This window comes from Scomber japonicus, chromosome 2 (assembly GCF_027409825.1).
Source record: "Scomber japonicus isolate fScoJap1 chromosome 2, fScoJap1.pri, whole genome shotgun sequence".
In the NCBI taxonomy this organism is placed as follows: Eukaryota; Metazoa; Chordata; class Actinopteri; order Scombriformes; family Scombridae; genus Scomber; species Scomber japonicus.
Window position 1 is genome coordinate 22704238 of NC_070579.1, and position 16354 is coordinate 22720591.

Sequence of the window (16354 nt, forward strand, 5' to 3'; positions counted from 1 at the left end):
CAAAGAACCGTTGTAGTCCAGAGCTCCCACTCTGCTTCTTTTCCTCAGTCCAATATCATCTCCCAAGGTCAAGTGTTTACTCCTGTCTGTGTTCTCCAAAGCATCTTAAAATGTAATCTTTAAGGCTGACTGCAAGCCAAACCCCCCCCCCACCCACTGCTGATGGTCGATGTTGTATCTGATGGGCTGGTTAGTGCTGCTTTATATAGATGTACACCTTAAATACCTACCACAGAGATCAAGTGGGGAGATTAGATAGAGGCCAATAGTGAGAGCCCAGTGCATGGTTGTATATACATTGTGTGTGTGTGTGTGTGTGAGATGCAGAAAGGCCAGTGGTTGAGAATTAGTTTGATTGAATGTGTTATGAGCAGTTTTCAGCGTACATTTGCCGCTTATTTTGTGCTGTAAAGGGAGAGAATGATTGGGGGGGTATGTTTCATAGCAGTGTTTGTGTGTGTGTGTGTGTGTGTGTGTGTCAAATATAGTCCTGGAAGACGTCAGCAGTGCTCTGCAGTAAAGGCTGGGTGGGGGCTGTAGTGCTGCAGACTGAGCTCAGCCTCCGTGATGGCGCCCTCTGTTGATCTGGAGGACCTGGAGCATTGCTCAGTGTTAAGTACACCTGAGGAATAACAAAAGTTTTGTTAAATTCTTAGCCTGAGTGCAGAGTGTGACATGCTAAATACACAATGTCATATCCACAATAGATGCCTTAATTCAGTAGGACACACACATTTCTTTGCTATTTTTCTTCTCCCTTGTTAGATAGTGACAGTAGGAAGTTGGCAGGAGATTAAAGAGGAGAGATGAGCACTATAGGCAATAATTGATAGAGGAGAAGCGAAGATATCCTCAGTTTTAATCTATAGTATGGCTCAAGCTCCAAAAACACTGGATCTTACATTTCCCATAATACATTCTGACAGAAATCTTTGTTAGAGTCTCCCTGCCTCTCTTTCATTACTCAGTGATCCCAGTTTTGTAAAGCAGGCTTTCTGCTAAATACAATGTTATTCTAAAACCAAAACCTGCTTTACCCTGACTTGACAAAACACCTCCAGAGACACAGAGGAGTAGATTATACAGCTGTTTTCTCAGGCTGTGAGGTACTGCCCAAGACTCTTAAAATAAACTAGATGTGCATAATCAATGGAGTGCCCTTTTAATTAGGTAGGGATGACAAAAATTGACCACATTATGAGATGTGGGGCATAGTAGCAGCCTAAGATGCGTCCATCATATAACCTCAATATCCATGGTTTGACTCCAAGAGACCTTTATTGCTTATTCTCTCCCTTTGTCCCTGTATCAATACACTCATTATCTAATAAGGCCAAAATGCTAAAAACTTACATTCTTGGTTTTTTCTGACAGCAGCAGTTCAGTCCTCTCCACCAGTTTCCTGAAAGAAGGTCTTTTCAAAGGGTCGTGGTTCCAACAAGACAGCATTATTTCATACCTGCAGAGGTGAGAGTGAGATTAATTTCAACATGGAGGAATGTGATAACGTCAAGTCGAATGAGAGTAGTTTTCGTTCATACACAGACGCAGCAGTTGTAAAATCAAATAAAGAAGTGGGTTAAGTATCGCGCTGGTGACTCTACATCTAAAACACATCCAACTCTTGACCTCTGATTTGTTACGTCAGTATTAATAGCACTGGTTGTTTTTGTGTCTGTACATTTGGTTGCATCTTTTTTTCCTAATGTCTGTTGTGTGACAGTTACGCACTAATGAGAGAAAACATATCCATCTGTTAATCATTATAAGCAGCCAAAAATATTGAAAAGAGGCGTATAAATCATCATAACAGAAGAGAAACTGGACACACACTTACATCTCAGTGGGAGCATACTCCGGCCTGTTCATCCTTTGACCCTCTTGGATCATCCTATAAAACGCTGAGCCCACCTGCATCCCCGGGTACGGGCTGTTACCTGCAACATGAAAATACAGTATGTACACAACAATTTTCTAAAGTAGCCATTTTTGAGTATGAAATCAGATTTTCTAATGACGCTGGGTTCTGCAGCTACATTATGCATCACAATCAATAAGATTTTCTATAATTCACTGCACTAAGTGATGCTGCTGCTGCTTGGGAGCGTCATCAGAGCCTCTAATAAGGCCCCAGTCAGCTCAAATGGAGGGTTATAATGGCGCCGACCTTATGAAACAGACGCAATAGCACAGCTCTAACTGGAAATATTACCCAGAGAGAAGATTTCCCAGAGCAGGATACCGTAGGACCAAACGTCACTCTCAAAGGTGTAGACGCAGTCGAAAATACTCTCGGGAGACATCCATTTGACAGGCAGACGAGCCTGCAGTAGTGAGAGCCATCATTATAGGAGTACAGTATACACATACTTTCTCTCATAAGAAAATACAAAACTCCTCTTTACATGTAGAGCATTAGAGAGTAAAGTTTTCCTATGACTGAGAATAGTAGCAAAGTGCAGCTGTTTCTCTGTTAATTAATATATTCTACAACTAAAACAGTTGATGCATTAATGGATCAATGAAATTTGGCTTTAGTTTTTTGGAGTGCTGACTGGACAAAATAAGCAATTGAATAACATCATTTTGGGCACTGATTTCTGATATTTTAAGCAATTAGTGATTCATCAATAATTAACATAATTGTTAGTTGCAGTTTAATTTGATTGAATTGTTATTTTATTTGATAGGGATGATGCACTTTAACATAGTTCTAGGGCAGAGCATGCAGCTGCAAAGAGAATTTATATGTGCTGCAAAGAGAATTTATAGCTATTGCTCATTTTCAGGCAGGTTTCTTTTCTTGATTTTACAGAGAGAGAGGAAACAAAAAGAGAAGCATGGAAGGAAGGGAAACATGAAAAAATGATGGAGAGACACAGAGAAAGAGTGACTCACATTGCCTCGGAGCACATAGCTGGCATCAGTGGTGATGTCTCGTGCTAACCCAAAGTCACAGATCTTCGCCACCCTGCCGTGAGTCAGCAGAATGTTTCTGGCTGCAAGATCCCTGTGGATACACTACACACACACACACATACACACACACACACACACACACACACACACAAAGCATTCATGCACACACAGGCAAACACAAATATGGAAATGATATTGACTTTCTAACTGGTTTCAGCAGTGAATGATTGACACACAGCATACACAAGCGAAGGAAGTTAAACTAGTTACAAATCATACAAAAACAAGGGGCCACTTGACAGTGCTTCAAACAAGACTAAAAGCATCGAAACACACCGACAGAAAATAAATGAGTCCAAAATGAAGACAATAATAAAATTATAGTGAGACAGGTTTTAGTACAGTCTCAATACAATTAAAGTCTAGACATACATAGAAAAAAGCCCAAATGTATTTAAAGTAAACAAAAGTGCAGTGTGAGAACAATCAATCAAAGGCATGACATAGCAAGGGAGGTCCTTTAAAAATGAGAGATTAGCTTCCAACTGTGTTTATGGACTAGCTGACGGCAATACTTACAGTATATTGGCCCACAGCCATGACGTGATTTATAAACTAGCAGCAGCACTTAAAATCTCCTCCGTAAATACTCTATAAATAAGCAGATGATCAAAAGTAAAGGCCTTACATTCTTGGAAGTGATGTACTCCATTCCTTTGGCCACCTGATAGGAAAAGCTGAGGAGATCTTCAGCGTCCAGAGACAGCTCATCGATATCGTCTAGACAAGGGTTAGATTGTCAGCTTTAGTGTGTATAGTATAGTATTTGTATAGACTTTACAAGGATACGCAGTGTGTGAGGTTTTCTACCTGACTGGGAAGACCTTTCTTTCTCGGAGGGACGCATGGGCATATATCCAGTGCCAGTTACTTCATTGCTGCACAACACACACACACAGTAAGTATTTCATTCTGACATAGTAACCACTTTCCAGTCAAATAAAACACAAATACACACCTTGCAGTCTCGCTCTGCTTAAAGACGTTGCGATAGTAACCATCATCGACTTGGGAGTTTATGAACGACTCTCTTTTTCTGCGCAGGAAGTTGAGGAGGTCGCCATAGCAACAGTATTCTGTGATTACCAAAATTGGGCCTGGCAGGATACAGAGATTTAAAAAAGAAACCTCAGTCACAGTGGATTTTTTTTTAACAGCAATACAAAAGAAACAGACAACCAAAGCTCTAATAAGAAGATGGTGTTTGTGGTATTTTGCGGTCTGTTGCTTCTTCAGTCAGGTTGACAGGAATTGGATATATCTGACTGCGCAAATGGACATGCTTTATGACAGATTTGAATAATATGTGTGTTTAACAGGCGATATCAATATGTTATGTTAAAACGTATTGCACAAATATTCAGTATCTTTAAATGAGGGTTTGTCATGCTGACCTACAACAGAATCTTAAGTGTTTCTTTCCTAGTAACATATTCATGCATGCTTGTGTGAAAACCAATCTAAGAGCTGCATTATGATCAATACTGAGGGCTGGACAGGTAGATAATATTGACTGTCTGCGCAGTAGATTTGTAACGAGTCAAACTGCATCTCGTCTTCATATCGGAACCAGATAGAACTGACTGTCCAATATCTGATTTTTAATAAAAGGGCAATAATTGCGGGGCAGAGCAGAGAGTCAGCACATCTCTTTTTACAACACCTCTCCAGGCAATATATATCACCATGACAACAATCAATGAATAAATAAGTAAAAGTCTAAGACTTAAACTAAAAGTGCAAATGCAAGATGATTCTGGGGTTAATCCACAATAAAATCAACCCAAAATCTCAACATCCTCCTCTCACCTCCGACAGTGCACGCTCCCAGCAGGTTCACAATGTTCACGTGGTTTCCGAGGTAACTGAGAACCTTCAGCTCTGACATCAGTGCCTCCTTCTCCGTGGAGTGAGCATTGGCTGTGATGACATCATCGGGACATTTATACACTCTTGCCGTGTCTCTTATGTGGCTACAATGCAGTCAAAGACAGCGAGAGAGAAAAACAGACCAACCGAAAGTCACGCTTACGTTTGAGCATCTTCACGGCGACGGTTGACACAGTGTCAGCAGAGCAGAGTCCATAAGCTGTGGCCCTCACTACCTTTCCAAAAGCCCCAGAGCCCAGAGTTTTACCTGTATGAACACAAACACACATAATACTCCAATTTAACCATAAATAAAACTTCTATGAATGTGCAAATATCTTTTAAAGTCCATTCTCAGTGTACTGTATGCACTGGAGGTTTCAACTTTTGACATCACACTTCTGTAACTTGCACACTGGGCCACAATTAACACCCAAACTACGCAAAGTCACATAATCATGCTTGTTTATGTGCTCTGTGAAATTACATGATGATAGACACACAAGCACATCTGAACAAATGCTTTCTTGTAAATGTAAAACAGCTACAAAAACTTGTCCTACCGAAGCGTAGTTTCTGTCGAGGAAACTCCCATTTTGAGTCATACGGGAGCTGCGTGGGGTCAATATAAATGTAGTTGTTGCCATGGATACTCTCGATGACCTTCCACTGGATTTGGAACTTAGGTTTCTGTTGAAGTTTGGAGAGCCGAGAGTACGAAGGTTTATACAGAGAAAGTGACTTCAAATCAACTCCCTGATATTGTTTATGTGTGATGACATGACTGTGTGTAGATTTATATGTTTGGCCTTGTCTCATCGCCCCTTCCTTTCAGTTTCAGAGCGCTCTATGTCTAGACTTTCTCCTGATGATCCCACTGCGAATTCATAAACTAGTTCTCAAGGAGTCTGACTCATCTGAGTGCAATAAGAGCAGTGCGCCACGTGGGTAAAGTAAAAATCCTGCCACATGTCTGCACTCTGAATGCTTGATTGATTTATTTCAAGTTCATTAGGACATATTCATATTCATTAAAAGGATCACTCTCATCTGTAGAATATCATTACCAAATGCAACACAAAAATCAGCTTCAAACTTTAACGGTAAACAAGATGGAGGCATTACTCATTAGTGGATGAGAGTGGGACCTTTGCCAGAGACTACTAAAGCCATTTTTCCTGTTAGTGAAAACTGCATATCAATGAAGCTAGATTGCCTCGATTTAACTTTGGTGTCTCTGAGTTTTTAATCGGATTGATGGCCATAGATTTATGTGACATATGAGATATTTACAGCCCTACTTTCATTCAGATTAAATGATTCCTTTATTGCAGTGATGGTGTAGTATTTATGATGTATTTGCTATCTTACCTGCATGTATTTATAGAGCAGCACCATCAGAATGAGGCTGAGCAAGACGCCAGTAACCACCATGCCGGTTAAAAGAGGGGTGAAGAGTTTATGGGGGACAACGCGCTCTGAGAAGACACACAAACGTTTATGTTGGAGCACTTACGTGTAGTTACACACACACACACACATAAAAAACACATCCTCCTCCTCGAGCGTTAAGACAGGCAGCTGCAGCAGTGGTGTTTGTTTGTGCGTTAAGGATTAGCAAGTCTACACCATATAATCCCAGTCTGCATAGTCAGCATGCACTAATCTTATTCAATCTGCACCCAGTAACCACACACCTGGCCTCCACAGACATGGGGTCAATAAGTTTCTGTGTTTGTTTGAGTACTAATGTAACGTCTGTGTGTGCCTGTGTGTGCATGTGTGTCTGTGTGTGTTAGAGATATTAACAGTATGGTACCACTGATGGAGAACAGGGTGTAGGCTTCTTCCCTCTCTGTCGATGCCACACACTCCAACGTGTGGTAGTGCTTGTGTTCCTTGCTGACGTTCAGTCGGCTCTCCACCTCACTCCTACCAAATGCGGACTCTGTCACCATGGTGACCTCCAGACTCTCCCATTGGGTGGCATTGGGCAGGTGTGAGCACCTGTTCAGGGATCATAAAGTTGGTTAATGTCGCTCTTTAACTTTTCCCTGTGTCTGTTTTCTGCTATTTCTTCCAGCTCTTCTTCTGTATTCATGGACATTCTCTGTTGCTAGCCTCAGCACTGTTATACACCTCCAATTAAAATGTCAAATAGGTGTCAGACTATTGATTATTGAAATTAAGATAATCTAAAACTAATCTACAGAAGCTGTCAATGGCAGTGGTTGTGGTCATTTTATTTTACTCTTTATTTGGTAAACTATCAATAATCCTGTCAGTTTTTGCTTGTTGAATGCTAATGAGGTCATGAGATGACACATGAAACCTATTGATTAACTTTTTTGGCTCCTGTGAGTGTCTCGTGCAATCAGAATAACAGATGATGACAGATGATGCTCTGCTAAGAGATGATGAGTCATGTTTGAGATTATTGTGAGGTCCAAAATGGTCTGAGGTCACAAAACTGTTTAGTGACAGCATTTCATCTCAGCAACATGAAATGAAGAAGTGACTACGTTAAGATTTTTTAATTGATCAAATTACAAAATGGGCACCATTAACACATGTTAACAGTTTTTTGGTAACATTTCTTGCTAAAATATCTCTGGTTGCAACTCTTAAAGGAGAATGAACCAGTAAAGTAGTAATGAAGTAATCACATGATGCTGTCATTTATCACAGTAACAGTTTTATTACATTATGACCCATTTGTAGAAACAAATATTACACCAAGAGCTGCTGTGACTCTTGTACTCTCTTCTTTCTACAGTTATTCATAAATAAAGAATGAAGTAAAGAGCAAGACAAAGCATTAAGGACGTCAAAGGTTCACATCCAGCTTATAACACTTGTGTATTATAATCCGTTCTGTCTTTTTTAATTATAAATTCACTTTAATAAAGCAAATAAAGTAGCATTCACACCTTTTTATGAAAGAAATGTGATATATTTTAGGCATACCTTGTGTGGGGCAGCTCACAGAAGTACCAGCTGATTTTAGGGACTGGGTAACCAGCAGCGATGCACCGCACCTGTCCATCAACTGGCCCTTCCTGAGCGATGATAACTGGCTTACCTTGTAAAGAAAGAGATGATGGGCGACGTTAGAATGAAAAAAAAAAGTAAATTGTAAATTGTGCTATTATTATAAAAAATTTATTTAAATGTTAGGGCAACTTACTGTTGACATATACATGGAATAAATGATTGACAGATGCATCCTCATGACTGGCTGAGAACTGATAGATCCCGCCCTCTGAGCCAAGAACCCTCACTAGTCTCAGCTCGCTGACGTATCTGATAAAGCAAACATACATGTCATATGTTTGCATGTGCACGCATTCGTACTTGCTGTGGAAAATAACTGATGTGAACATATTGTACCTGTATTTGCGCTGGTGGACAGTGATAACATGCTCTGTGGTGTTGAGAAGTCGCTTGCCATCGTACGACCAGAACAGGGATCTGGGTGCAGGATAGGCATGAAACTCTACTCTGAGACTCAGACTCTCCCCTTCTCTCACCTCGGCCTGGACTGGACTTGTGCTTCCTGACATGGAGATAAACCCCTGATCTGTAGAACAACAGAAATGGTTAAAGAAAAAGTCTGATAAAGTGCATCTTACATACTATTGTAATCTGATGTGTTCATTTAGAAACAAGAGCTGGATATTAGATTAGTTTACAGATGCAATGATATATGTCATTAATCTATTTAAAGGGTAGGTTGACAATTTTTCATGTCTATCCTCAAAAAAAAAGTCAGGTGCCCAAACAAACACTGACACGTGTCTTTGTTGTTGTAATCGTTCCTCCAGTTCATACTGGCCACATCACTTACATTGACAGCATGTTTGAAAGGGATGTTTCAAGTAAATCTATTTCAATGTTCATTTGGGCACCTGACTGTTGTTTTAAGACAAGTCTTGAAAAATTGTGAACCTATCCCTTAATGAATATTCATTTTTTCTGTTCATATAAAAACAAACAGTAAATATATCCTGTGATGTTTAATCTTTTTCCAGGCAGCTTTGGTATGATATGCAAATAATAGTGACAGACTGATTGTTGAACTTTGGTGTAAAATCCATGGTCTAGAAAGAAAACAGTAGCTGGTAGAATGTAGTATATAAATATATAAAAGCCTTAAGACAACCAACTAATCCTAAGGACACCGCCACTTTTTTAAAGGTTTCTGTAAACTTAGAAACATGATGGTAGATACAGGTAAACAACAGCCTCATGGTCATACTCTGCTTCCAGACTTCAGATTTCCTGCCTACATGATACTTCTTTCAGTATTTCAAACGTCATCAAGTGAAATGAAAAGGCAATTCTGGTGAACGCAATACGTAATCCTTGGATTATGGGAAGCTTTTAAGGAAGTTTTGTATTCTCTCTTTGAGGTTTGGTTTGTTACTTTGTATGAATGGAAACAATCTCATCTGATCAAACATGGCAAATATGCACAACTTTCATACATTTTTTTCTCTTTTGCTGTTTTTTGTTGTGGTCTGTCTAACTTTGACTAAGTCATCTTTTGAGCAGCTTTAATTTCAGACATCCTGTTTTATAATAACACACTCTGAATAATGATTCATGTTTGCCTCGAGGCATGCACTTCTGGATTTGCATAGTATGCAAATGATAGATAAACTTTTGGGGGTGAAAACTGGTGTCAAGTTTCGAGTGTTGTTTTAATAGAAACAAAATTCAGCACTCACTGCGGACATCCAGCTGCAGTGCTGTGGCACTGGTTCCTCTCTCATTGTGGGCAGAGCAGCGGTAGGTGCCTGAATCTGATTGGTTGACAGCTCTGATCGAGAGTGAGGTGGCCCGTAGATAACCACGCGAACCAGGCAAGATGTTCGAGGTATGGGCTTCAACAGGATGCTGCAGGGGCACCATGGGCAAAGATTAGAGGCTGTCTGTTACGCAGATTCATGCTTAAGTTTTTCAAGTGAGTGCACACATTCCCCACACTTGTTTTAATGTGTTTTAATATTCATTTCATGCTGCCGACTTAACATTTAAACATTTTCAGGATTTTTGAAATACTGAGACCAAACCCCCGGAACTCCTGTTCACCAACCAAACTCTATATCATTTTCTGGCAATTCAGGAAAAAATGTCACATATTATTCATGAATTCAACTGTAAAATTAAATCCTCTGCAAATGTTATCTCCAAAAATGTCAATTAAAAAAAAAAATCTGGTTGCTAATCAAAAACAATCAATAATTATTGTTTTTTTTGGGGGCTAGTTTAAAGATAGTTAGTCTAAAAATATCAGAAACAGTCTTAACAAACTCATAATGTGTAATATGTGTTTAATTGTTTAATGTTAATTCCTCTTTATATCATTAAATCTCCCAAATTCCCAGAAATACAACAGACAAAATGATTGCCTTCAGTCTAAACATTTGACAGTTTCTTGTGTTGGTAAGGCTGATTTTACTTTTAGACAAGTCGGTCACCCAAAAGCAGAAGCAGCCTGTTGTTGCAGTGAATCTGTACATCAATCTCACCGCTGTTGAAGGGAAGCTCCACTTGAGATTGAAGTCTGGGTTGACGTTGGTGGAGCTACAGGTGAGCTCAAACTTCTCTCCTCTCCTCAAGATGACAGTGTTTTTCTGGGACAGTGTGATGACTGGAGGCGCCTCTGGAACTGGATCAAGAAAAACAGCAAATGTAACTTGATTATAACTTTCATTAAAACCATTACACTTTTCTTTTATCATATTTGTTTCCAGGGCATTTCCTCTTTAATGACGACCACAGGCTAACTTTGGTCACTCATGACCTCTGCACTTCTAACAGTCGGTTGGATGTCATTTATGAGTCTGAGATTATTTTTATTGTATTGTATAGTATTCCTATAAACACTGTAAATCACTCTGGATGTGTCTGTCTGTTAAATGTCTATGTCATAAATCTTAATCTGAACTGCTGTTTTGCCCTGGGATATTTCATCAAAATGCTGCTGAAATAGAATTTGGCAATTTGATACTAAAGATGAAAAGAAACGCAAATGTATAACTTGTTTGTCTACTTCTATAAAATACCCTTAAGGGATGTGAGTCTTTGCTCAGTGGCAGGGAACACCTTAGAGTACAAACACACACATTAATGCATGTTCTTGCTCACATGCAGTATTTTGCATGCTCTTGCTCTGACATAAACTGGATTATTAATGTCCAACAACAACCGCCTGACTGACGTCACGTCAATAGCCGGGTTTGACGAAGACTGCAGTAATTCTATTTACCCAAAACACGCCCTTCATGCACCGTTACAATGCTTTTGTTCTATATGGGACTCCGCTAATCCTCTGCTTCTCCCTCCCTTACATCCATTCTCTCACTCCCTCTCTCCATCAGTCAAAAGCTCTCAGTCAAAAGGACACACAATAACTCCACCCAGCACGTCTCTTTTTGGCTCTCTTTCCACTGCAGACTATCCTGGGAAGCTGATGCAGTGCACAGACAAACAGAAACATGATCCGTTTCTACCTATGCTCACTTAAACAATTTTTATGATCCATTTAATATCACTCTTACGATACTCTTTTTCCATTTTCCATTTCAAAGTTTTACTGTTGTACACAATATGTCTCCTTCTTCACTGAAAAGTTGATTCTTAGAGTATAGCACTAAAGGCTCCAAGTTTCCACATCACAATAGTGTACTTTGAATATTTACTCCAAACTGGTTGTGATGGCATAAATCATGCTTGTATGTACGGCCCTTAAACTCAGAGACATTCATTCTTTAGCAGATAAACATGAAAACAACAACGCAAACTCTGCACAGTGAAAGTCAAACATCCGACTGAAGGAACAAGGAAAACACTTCTTTGACTGGAGGGGGCTATAACCGAAATTTGCATCCTATACTATACCACATCATTCACAGAAATAGCTGTGTAGAGTCATCTCTACACAGCTATTTCTGTTTTGTTTCCTCTTCCTATTACGCTACATTACAATATGATAAACATCAAAAGACAACAAATTTCCCACTTCTCAACACCTATAATGATTTATTTTCTGAAGTCAGAAGGTTTTTCTAAATTAATCATGGTTTTTACTCCCACACACACAGCTAACATTATTGTTTTGGTAAGTAGCTTTCTGGGTTGTTACTCTTTGCTTTACTTCACTACTTGGAAACAAACATTGGGAAATTTACATTGTTTCCTGAGGCAAAGGCAAAAGATCTGGCTGCACTTTACTGTGAGTAATTACTGGAAATGGATGGCTGTTGTTTTGTTGAAAAGGTGTATTTGAACACAGATAACTTACTACAAAAAGTTCCTGTAATGATTGGAGCCTGTCTTTCTAATAGCTTTAAATCTGCATTCATGTTGTTGCTTTAGACCTCACTCACATCCAAACAAGACATCTAGTAAAGCTTTGCTACATTCAGGAACATGAACCATAGCTTTGGAAACAAGGAAATAGGGCTCTAACTAATGATTATTTTTATAATCGCTAAATCTGTTAATCATTTTCTCAATTCAATTATTCAACTTTTAGTCTATAAAATGTTTGAAAATAGTAAAAATGTCTGTTATAATTACACGTGGAGATGACTTAAAATGTCTTGTTTTGTCCAAACAACAGTCCAAAATCCAAAGATATTCAGTTTACTATCATGAATGACACAGAAAAGTATCAAATCCTTAGATTTGAGCAGAAAATGTTGAGCTTTTTTAAACTTGAGAAATGACTAAACCAATTTTGTTAATCGGCTAATTGATTAATGTACTAATAGTTGCTGCTCTTCAAGGATATCTCTCACTTACCTAGTCGTACATCCATGGTGTACTTGCACGACCTCACCTTCTCTCCTCCAAGCCTTCCCACACATACGTAACAGCCTTCAAACTCTTTTCTAGCATTGCTGATGATGACGCCTTGCTGAGGGTTGCTGTGGTAACTCATACCAGAGGGCAAAGGTTGTCCATCACAGCTCTCCAAATCTAGGAGGGTGACCTCAGGGTCGGTCACAAGACAGGGTATGGTGCAATTCTCACCTGCACGCACCAGGATGTTGTTCACCATGGTGCGCTGGAAGGCATTCTGGGGGTCTGAGGGGGATCACATTTGCAAAATTACTATCAGAGTCTGTATATGGACAAACATGCTTCACCCTCATCCTCACACACCCACCTTTCACATATACATAGATGGAGCTGCGTTCCTGTGTGCTGTTGTTGATGCACACGTAACGGCCCATGTGGTAGGCTTGAACCGCCGGCACCTTGACATAAGCCACTCCGCCCTCCTCCACCTCCCCTTCCAGTCTGCGAGCCCTCTCCCATTGCCACCTCAACCTGAATGGAGCACTGGATGTTGTGGCATTTTCGTGGCAACGCAGCTCAAGCTTCCCCTTCTTGGGAACTACTATGTGAGGCCCGTTGGGGGAGATGACCGGCTTGCACCATACTGGAACAGAGGGGAAAAAAAGTGTGGTTGACGTATTCATGCTGTTTTTTGAAGGCTGTGCTGGGTTCAGTTTTGGTTTTTTGCTGCTACCACCAACACTAATGTAGACAGATTACCATTTCTACAAAGAATTGCAAGAAAGAGATCGAAATCAGTGAAAAGAGCAAAAACAGGAAAAACAGGGCACTATAAAACAGAGAAGAGAAGAGAGGAGAAGAGAAGAGGCACAGAGCCCCTAAAGACAGAGTGCTATCTAACCACAATGACTCAATTGAACAATCAATAGTTAAGAGCTGTCGACCTGCTATGCATCAAGGCCTCTAAACCCATTCTCTTGATGAGTAAAGTATTAACATTAACATTTTCTTCTTAGTGTAACCCCCATCAGCAAAGACCCCTCCCTCCCAATCCACCACACACACGCACAGACACACACACATGAAAGGCGCCTTTTCAAGTGCAGGATTTTCATGTGATGTGTTGTGCCTTCAGGGTTGGCAGCACTGAGAAGAAGAAAGCGAGAAGAAGGGGCATGTAGATCCCTGCATCATCCATGTTTTATATCTGATTCCAAGTGTATTTTTTTTTCTTTTTTAGTCATGTCACTGGATGTGATTTGACCAAGCAAAACCTGATCTGTCCCATGACTAAACACAAACCTATACCATCACAACACTGGTAGCTGTTTCGGGGCTCTTATTCTTTCTTCTGCTGCCGTGCAAAGGAGCACACACACAACCTGACTCCCTTTTATTTCGGTTGAATAAATAATTAATCTATCTCTAACAGCAAACACACACACACACACAGACACACACACACACACACACACACACACACACATGCAGACACACCTGTTGCCTACCAAGAAAAGCAACCCCAAGGTGGATAGTTATGCAAATGAGTGTTGATATGATCTTTAGACTACAGCTGATAGGTTGGGCGGACTATACCGTTAAACGTCACTTTCTGTCAACATACCTCAAGTTCCTAGGAACAGTAAGATAAGTCCACGGGCTACTAAACATGCGCAATGATGAATGCTGATTTTCTTTGCACCTGGATAAGTCTCATTGAGAGCGAAATGACCCAATTTTTACGCAGTGGAAGCATTTAATTTATCTGGAAAGACACATTATGTTCTATATCCTGTACTAATAGCAGAGGTGACACCATAAAGTCGCTATAATACAATAAGATCTTCAAACTCACTGTTAAAGGCACATTTAGGTCTAATGAAGCACCATTTGTGGAACTAATTTAAGCAAACGGAATTAAATAAGGCACACAGAAACAGTACGAGTCACTGTAACAATACTTCAATAATATTACAATCATTTTTGGATGATTTCTTACCTCCCAGTTGGAGCAGAATAAAATGTGATGCAAAAATAACCCAGTGGCACCTCATGATTGGGCGGTTTTTAAACTGTTCCCTCTACTCCATGCGTCTCAGGTGCAGGAATGACCATCCTGTGCTTCAGGAAAAACAGAAAAAAAGAAGAAAAGAAAAAAAAAACACACCTCACCAGATCCCATCCACCGTAATACGCAGAACAGGTCCCTGCTCTGTAAGTGAGCGCACAAACAAAATGATCCTGGAGGCAGCGACTCCCCCTGATGGATTTCAGTGGAGCTTAAAGACACAGTGCAGCTCCTCTCCTCTTTGCCGTGGCTCCCTGCCACTCCTTTCTGTCCCGCACTGGCTGGACACCGGCCAAGGTGATGAGTCGCTTATTACCAGGAAAAAAACACACACAGCTTGACTCTTTCCAAGCCATCTCCATCTTTTTATAAAGTCATTGTGACGAAGATAATGTAAAGAAATTCTCCATTAAATGCTGCCTGACATACAATTTTAAGACAAAGAAGTCTGTTCAAATATGATCTACAAGGCTGCTTTTACATTATTATATTATTACTGTGATTAGTGATTCCCTCACTGGTTTGCTGAGATGATGACAGCTCTCTTTCTCTGTTGGTTAGAGTTTCCCTTACAGAGGCTCATTCAGTTTGCCCTTCATAGCCTCATGTTTCCCAGATCTGATCAACATTATCTTTGGGGTTTCACTTTTCCCACATTTAATCAACTTTAGATCCTAGTAGGAGTCAGTGCATGCTTATGATGTGGTGGTGTGCACTGCCAGGGGAAGCTTTTTCCACTAGGATATGATTGAGGTATAACCTGTTTGGTACTTAATTATTCTTATAGGAAATTAACATTTAAACAAACAGATAACACTTACTGATTTTGTAATAGCAGCCTCAAATGAATCATCAAAAAGCCAACCAAAAAATGGTGCCTCATCTATTTGCCATAATATCCCTCCCAATGTTTTCTAATATTTAAAAAATGGCATATTTCCCAGCCTCTGAATTTATTGTGCTCCTTATATTCGTTTTTTCTTCACATCATGAAGTCTTAATGACAGAAAAGAAAAAAGCATCCACAAGCTCAAATCTGTGCAAAAATCTTTTTAATAGGGAGCTTTCAGTCAGAGACCCTTTTCATGGCTTGAAGGGGTAGCAAGTGAACTCAGCAGTGTAAAGGGCTGAGAGAATATGATTTGATTAGTCTTAATACAGAACACTTGTTTCAACAGTTATAAGATTAAATATCAAAGGAGTCCTGGATGCAGTTGGGCCCACATGTTAAAGACAGAATATCAAGAAAGCAATATACCCAACAAGATAGAAAAATCAACAAAAGAGATACATGCTATGTAAACATCAGGCTACAGCCATCATATAACAGAGCATCTATTATATATCTATTCATAGTAAAAGAAGAACAAATCATGTCAAAATCCTCATTAGACCCAGTGTGTTTCTCTTTTAGAGGGGGTAAAAAATCTCCCAACCAAAACATCATAATTAAGCTGGTACAAATGAGCTCAAGTGTGTGTTTCTGTGTTTTGCTTTTTGTGTCATAATTCCAAAGAGGATCAAATGAAATTGGATGTTGGAGCTAAATTAATTTACAATAAATTCATTTTGTGGGCCTCCTGGTGGATATAATACCACAAATAGCCTTTTAACTCGCATCATGCC

The 16354-nt window shown here is 39.8% G+C and overlaps 1 protein-coding gene across 1 annotated transcript; it reads right to left on the reverse strand.

The window, feature by feature from the left end:
• Positions 1 to 478: 478 nt before the first annotated feature.
• Positions 479 to 14714, reverse strand: kitb (KIT proto-oncogene, receptor tyrosine kinase b). Its single transcript, XM_053329853.1, has 21 exons — positions 14660 to 14714; positions 13028 to 13303; positions 12661 to 12945; positions 10383 to 10522; positions 9579 to 9747; positions 8239 to 8428; positions 8036 to 8151; positions 7816 to 7930; positions 6668 to 6855; positions 6220 to 6326; positions 5412 to 5538; positions 5012 to 5116; positions 4789 to 4899; positions 3938 to 4076; positions 3790 to 3857; positions 3608 to 3699; positions 2899 to 3021; positions 2213 to 2324; positions 1838 to 1937; positions 1354 to 1459; positions 479 to 622 (listed from the first exon to the last, which is right to left on the reverse strand). The coding sequence occupies exons 1-21, from the start codon at positions 14712 to 14714 to the stop codon at positions 479 to 481; spliced, it is 2868 nt and encodes a 955-aa protein (XP_053185828.1).
• Between the last annotated feature and the right edge of the window lie 1640 nt (positions 14715 to 16354).